Here is a 6,612-nt window from a genome sequence, read left to right on the forward strand (position 1 = left end):
TGAGCAAAGTAGCACAATTTTTAAAAACAAAACCCATTCAAAATCAAATGGCTATCCAACAATGCATTAATACCCTAAATTTAAAATTTTCGAACATTACTAAAGTGAATATAAGTTAATTCTTTAGCTCTACACTATACTCTATAAGAAGATCAAGAATTTACAAGCACTTGAATTGTGCTACACTATTTTATTCTATAGGAAATAACCAATGAAATATAAAATGCATTTTTCAAATATTTGATTAGCTATGTGAAGCTGCTTGCATCAACACTAGTACATGAAATTTCAGTAATGCTGATGTTAGGTTTGTCAACTTGCCATTTGATTATTTCCCTTGCATATCTCAAAGCAGCATTCACATTTTCGGGCTCCATCCCTGTTGTTTGTGAAACAAACAACTTTTTATCTGTCAAAGAACAAAACAGTCTCTTGAATTTCACTGCTATGTACTGAAACGCTCGTTGTGCCAATGTCGGGTTCGTGCTGCTGCTACTTCTTCCAGTGATCATTGGATTGAAGTCAACAAACCACTCACATTGAGCAAGAGGAGCGTGGATGATCTTTTCTTCGAAGAGATCAAACTTGTTCAGTATGAGAAGGAAGTTCTTTCCTCTTGAGGCTTGATGTGTCACAATGCTTTCAAACAGTTGCTTGCTTGCGATCATTCGGTTCGTTAGAACTCCGTTATCATCCTCGTCAAATTCATCGTAGTCTGTTAAATCCACACAAAATAAAATTATTTTTGTGTCGTCAAACATCTCCAACAATTTGCAGTTTTCTCCTAGGGTACTGGAATGGACTCGAATCAGCTGGTACCTAAAAGAGGAAGGAATCGGGTTTTTTTAGCTGATGATAACTTTATGCGACTGTATGCAAAAATCTATGCAAAAAGCAACCTTATTGACAGATCGTGCTGATAAGGAGGGTCGAGAAGGGAGTCTTGTCGTGACTCAGGGAACGTGAACTCCATGCTACTGAGGCTGTTGCACGAGGTGATTCCCTCAGCGTACAAGATATCATTGTCAGAAGGGTCATACTCTATGCTTGAAATGTCAATTGCCTGCGTTGATAAAGAAATTTACTTTGGTAAAGATGATGATCCTGAATCATGATCAATAGTCCACTATTCAAAAGCAAGACACCAATCAGGGGAAAACTAATGAAATTTGACAAACAACTTGAATTACATCAAGGTGAACCCACCCATTACAGGAAAAAGAAAACTTAAATCATTGGAAAAAAAATGTCACCTTTTAATGTTACTGCATAATGGTTTTGAATTCTAAGCTAAAAGTCGAGCATGCTATTTCAACGTTCTTCAATAACTAGGAAGAAACCTCCATGTCTACAAGCATCCGTATAGCGAAAGGTCAGAGGCATTGGTGTTTTTATGTCGGTAACCAAATGATCAAAAGGGTTAACATATTTTATGGTTAAAAAAAACGTTCCAATAGAGTCTATAGTTCAAATGATTTTTACAAGCCCTAAAACTTTCAGTGTCCAATTTATGATCTGGAAAAATGCTCCTTTTGTCACCAAATTTTGAATCTAGTTTTTATATGGTTCCTCAATTTCAAATGTTACACCTCACCTATGAGTTCAGAATTCAATTTCTATGTGTCCCTACATAAATCCTAGTTTCCATATGATCCCTAGGTTCCTAGATTTCAAAATGTTGCACTTCTGCCCTTGAGTTCTAAATTTAGTCTCATTCGGTCTCAGGTCAATATTTCATACTTTTACCCTCCAATTTTCGTTAATGCTCAAATTTGATCTTCAGTCTTGAATTTTAACATTCCGTTAATTAACTTAAAATAATTATGATGTAAATTTTTTTAATTAATTTTGATACTATGAAAACTTAGTGAAATTTAATTTGAATTAATTTTTTGGTTTAGAGAATACAATCAACATGTCACTAAGATAGAGACCAATTAGATACAAAATCAAAAGCCCATACACCTAGTGAATACTTCTCAACACTATGAATTATACTGGTTTATAATGGTATTAGAAACTTTTTAGAGTAAAAATGTCTAATGGACCCATCTCAGAAACAACTAAGTTTAATGACTAAACATCCTACCTTTAACAAAGAAAGGTATAAGAAAAATTGCAAGAGATTATTTCTAAGGTGGAATTCAACAGTAATGACCCAGAACGTAAACTCACCCGATCAAGGAAATAAGTAGCAACTCGTGGGAGCATTTCTAGTTCGTTCCTTCTACTGTACGTGGCTTGGAAGGCTTCATCCTTCAACAACTCTTCCACTAATTGACCATACACACGTGTAGCAGCCGGGAATATGGTGTCAAAGTTCCCTGACACCACGACTTGAAGAAGCAAATCTGCAAATCCTTTCAGTTTAGGGCCAAGGGAATAGATGTCCTTACGCTCCAACTGATTTTCATTCCCTGTAACCACTGAATAATGTCATTTGCTTTGCTCATTGAACATCAGAATAATATAGTCAGGATGATATGGTAATTTATCTACTGAAATCTGTCGAAATATTTAATACAAATGATCGACTATCAGGGAAAAGTGAAAATCATCTGAAAATGGAATTACAACAGACCTGATGCTGATGAGCTGGACGGATCATTCACTGGTTGTTTATTTTTCTCATCCATCAAAATCTCTTCTTCGAAACGCTCTCGTCCTTCCAGTAGTATAGTAAGATACCAATACAAGTTCCTTTGAATCAGTAACTTAATTGTTTGACGCTCGTCATCAGAGAAAGGAACTTTATATATTTGTTTGGCCTAAAATGAAGAAATGACTACTGGTCAGGAAGTATATAGGATAAGCATTTCTATATCAACATTATTCGTTGTACACTAAGGATGGGAGGTGAAGAATTGGGTAAAAATAAGTTCAAATAAACATGAGAGACATAAAGAAGTGGTATGTAATGAATCCCAAGTACAACCAAGAAGGGACCTAACACTCTTAGCACAATAATGGTTAAGGGCTTGTCTTTTATGAAGCAGGCGGCAGGCCCCACTGCAATGTGCGTTGAGGCTTGAAATAAAAACCTTTTGGTTTCAATATTTGATTAGGTTGACAAGAGTGTGAATATGTGAAGAGGACAGCAGAAAGAAATCATATATTGGTGACATATATGAACTTTACTATGAATTAAAAGCCTTTTCTGCAAGCCATCTGCTTTCTTGACACAAGACTTTCAGGCAAATCAATGAACTTTATTATGAATCGAAATATTTATCAAAACAATGATCAAACAAGAACTAAAATTAAGATTAACATCATAAATAGTAAGAATTTTAACACGATCATAGGTAGAAGTTTTAAGAAGCATAAAATGTAGTACTATAACTGAAATTACCTGCTTGAATATGGTACTCGTGCCAGATTTTTTGTGGCCAACAAGGAGAAGTTTATGAAGTACTTTCTGCTCGTAAGAAACAGATTTAGCTCCGTCCTCTATTTCCTCTCCAGTACGAACAGAATTAGAAGGAATAGGCAAAGAATAAAGGGCACATGCAAGCCTCGTTCTAGTCTGCAGAGATAGGTGAATTAGTTGTTCTTGCAAATTTGATGTATATAAGATAGAGCAGGAAAAACCAAACTGAACATCATCGCATAAGGTTTACCTTGTCCCATATTTTTCCCCCATTGTTCATTCCTTCTTCCTGGTATGATCCATCTGCACTAACCCAAAAAGAAGGTCTTCCTTCACAAGGCACTCCAGCCAGCTGCAAGCAACATGATCTCATTTGTGTTATTTGCGCATACTTTTATATTTCAATAAAGCTAAACTAAATACGAACACTGGGTAAAAGAAAACCTTCAGTATCCGGAGCTCGTTTTTAGTGATCTCTCGATTATTGATGCACACATTCGTATTGCCATTGCTAGCATTCCTCTTGATCCGACCTCCAACTTCTAGCTGGGAGCTAACTATCTGACTCGGTCCATGTCCTTCCTGTTCAGTTAAAAACAGATCAAAAAGTTTCTCATGGTGCAAATCGCTTCTTCTACATGCTCAAAAGATAAAATAATATCAATCAATCAAAGAGAGAGGACCTTTCCCCAGAAGCCTGATTCTTTGTCATACCAATATTGTCCTGGTTTTAGATTCTTTGGTGGCTTTCGACAACTTCGCAACGTAAGCAGTTCCTGTCGACTTAAAGGATCGCCATTGACGTAGATAAGTCTTGCTGGTAGTTGGTTTATTTCACACTCTTTCTCATGCAACATTGCGCTCTTAATTTCATAGTCAGAAAGCAACCTCTTGAGCACTTTAGAGCTTTTACCCAAGTTCTCCCTTCTTGATTCATCAATCCTATACCCAATGCAAGAGATACACTTCCTTCCTTCTGGCATTGCTCCCATTGCTCTGATTATACAATCAAAGCAATATTTGGCTCCACAAACAATGCATACTTCCTTTTCAGTGAAACGGTTTCCTTTAAGGCAGAAGTAGCATGATCCTTTTTTTCCCTTCCTTTCAGCTCGAGGCATCTCTTGAATGCTTTCACCCTCAAATTGACTTGACTCAGCCTCTTCAGAAATCGTGTTGCTCGTATGGGGATCAAGAAAGGTAACAGCTGATGGCCTTCTGCCATGCCTACGCGTAGTTTCATAGTCAACTTCCTCTTCCTCTCTTACAGCAAAAATTCCAGAAGACGAACTCAAACCCGATTCTACTGATTCCGAGTCGCTGGAATTCGTATAGCCTTGAAAATCCTCTTCATTCTTAATTTCCAATGATTCTACCCCTCCTATTCTTCCTTTCAGCTCATTGAAATTCTCAAGTTCACCAGAACTTTCAACTCCATCACACGAATCGATATTACATTTATCTTCCTTATTGGCATGGAGGCAAACAACCCCATCTTCCTGGATTTCTGAAGTTGAAGAAATTACAGAATTAGGGCTGGAACTTGAACCCTTCTTTAGTTTCTTAACAATGGGTTGTATCACAGGCAGAGATGATAAATCATCACTGAATTGAGATGATGAAAGAACCACAGAAGCCGTTGGAATATAATCAACATTTATAGGAACTGCACGAGGAATCTCGTAACTAATTCCAGGACCTTTATACTCCATGGCAAAAGAATATTCACCAGTAAAATCCACATGATTAACAGGAGAAGAAGGCTTCTCGTGAAAAAGTTTTTTAAGAATCCCAGCCATAACTCAACAATTCAACAACACAAATTTTAACACAACAAATCTAACGATTTAAACAATTACAACCCAACCCCATCAAGCATAACCAATCAAACAAGCCCACAAAACAGAGAAACAAAAGATCGATCAATCATCAAATCCAAATGATCGAAGAGAAAAAAGCTCCCAGTGGAGGAAAATATCGAAAGAAGAAGTTACAATTGTGAATTAGTAGGAACCCATGTTCAAGAAAGTCGAATCAGAAGACTTTTTGACAGTGGGGTTCAAGGAAAACGAGTGTGCTGTTAAAGATAATAATAAAAAAAAAAAATGGTGGGAATGGAAATGCTATACTCAGTCAACACAAAGACTAGAGAGAAGACTTTGGATTAGTAGAAAAATGGGTTCAATGGTGGAAAAGAACGCGTTCAAGTAAGAAGAAAACTGACAAGAAAGGGACATAAAAGAGGAAATTTAAGAGAGAAAGTGGAAAAGAAGGTAGGTGTTGGTCATTATTATAATCAATTACATTACAATACGTCAAATTAGAAAAGCAGAGAAATTACCAGTCCCTTCCTTCCTTCCTTCCTTCCTTCCTTCCTTACTTCATTCCACGTTTTTGCTTCCGATTTGTCTAAGATGAACTCAAAATTGAAAGGCAATTAAGAACAGTCTGCCACTGAGAGAAGGAAATATTGCTTTGAATTTATTTGTCGTGCCTAACACGAGAGCGGATGTGTGAGAAATTTTACCGTATTCTCCATAGCTTTAACAAGAAATCTGTTGTACTGTTGTAACTTTGAGAGAATTTCTTACATTTCTTGTTCTTGGTTCTGCAAAGGGTTCCATGATTATTGAATTCAGTACATTATAATTAATATGCAAAGTTTTTAAGACTGAAACATTACTTTTTTTCTTTTATATTTTTATTATTTTATTACAACTCAATAAATTTATATATATAGCAAAACTTCTACCTTTTATTTTCATTTTCATTTCAACTCTTTTTATTTATTTTTAACTATGCTAAAATCCAAATATGGAAACCATAAAATATAATATATAAATAAATTAGATATGTAAGAAAATTCAAATTTCTCTACCTCCTCTCAATTTCATTGATTTATATATGTGTCTCACGAATCTACTAAATGTCACTATTTATACACAATTTGGTAGGCATGAACTAGATTACATGACAATGTGAGTATCATCTAGACTTTTGTTAATGGTGTTGAATGATTAAGAAATTGACATGTGGTGGACATCTATTTATTTAGTATTTATAATATTTTTTTTTTCATTTGTACGACCTTATAGAATTAAATACTTTTTCTTATTTTATATGTTGGATATTGAAACTACATTTCAAACTTAAATTAATAATAATAAAAAGTTTGATTAATTTTCTAAATTTATGTTAAATATTAAATATATTTTGTTTGATTTACAAAATTGAAAATTTAA

The 6,612-nt window shown here is 35.1% G+C and overlaps 1 protein-coding gene across 3 annotated transcripts; it reads right to left on the reverse strand.

Annotated features, from left to right (window-relative positions):
• On the reverse strand, positions 1 to 5,942 carry LOC101202880 (extra-large guanine nucleotide-binding protein 1). 3 transcript variants are annotated; one of them, XM_011650912.2, is made up of 8 exons: positions 4,054 to 5,648; positions 3,815 to 3,952; positions 3,621 to 3,722; positions 3,353 to 3,526; positions 2,582 to 2,768; positions 2,176 to 2,426; positions 900 to 1,063; positions 1 to 819 (listed from the first exon to the last, which is right to left on the reverse strand). In XM_011650912.2, exons 1-8 carry the CDS (start codon positions 5,167 to 5,169, stop codon positions 249 to 251), a joined length of 2,703 nt encoding a protein of 900 aa, XP_011649214.1. In that variant the 5' UTR covers positions 5,170 to 5,648; the 3' UTR covers positions 1 to 248. The 3 variants fall into 3 exon arrangements, 2 of the variants coding, with proteins under 2 accessions (XP_011649214.1, XP_004153011.1); XM_004152963.3 differs by having other exon boundaries at positions 2,176 to 2,417; positions 4,054 to 5,640; XR_004214526.1 differs by lacking the exon at positions 1 to 819 and adding an exon at positions 1,254 to 1,348 and having other exon boundaries at positions 922 to 1,063; positions 4,054 to 5,942.
• Between the last annotated feature and the right edge of the window lie 670 nt (positions 5,943 to 6,612).

Source organism: Cucumis sativus, chromosome 2, assembly GCF_000004075.3.
Source record: "Cucumis sativus cultivar 9930 chromosome 2, Cucumber_9930_V3, whole genome shotgun sequence".
NCBI lineage: Eukaryota > Viridiplantae > Streptophyta > Magnoliopsida > Cucurbitales > Cucurbitaceae > Cucumis > Cucumis sativus.

Coding starts and splice junctions, on each gene's coding strand:
- LOC101202880 (XM_011650912.2), bottom strand. CDS start 5,169: ATGGCTGGGATTCTTAAAAAACTTTTTCACGAGAAGCCTTCTTCTCCT. Junction 3,953..4,053: donor AATCAGGCTTCTGGGGAAAG/GTCCTCTCTCTT, acceptor TTAACTGAACAG/GAAGGACATGGACCGAGTCA. Junction 2,769..3,352: donor CGAGTACCATATTCAAGCAG/GTAATTTCAGTT, acceptor TCTTCATTTTAG/GCCAAACAAATATATAAAGT.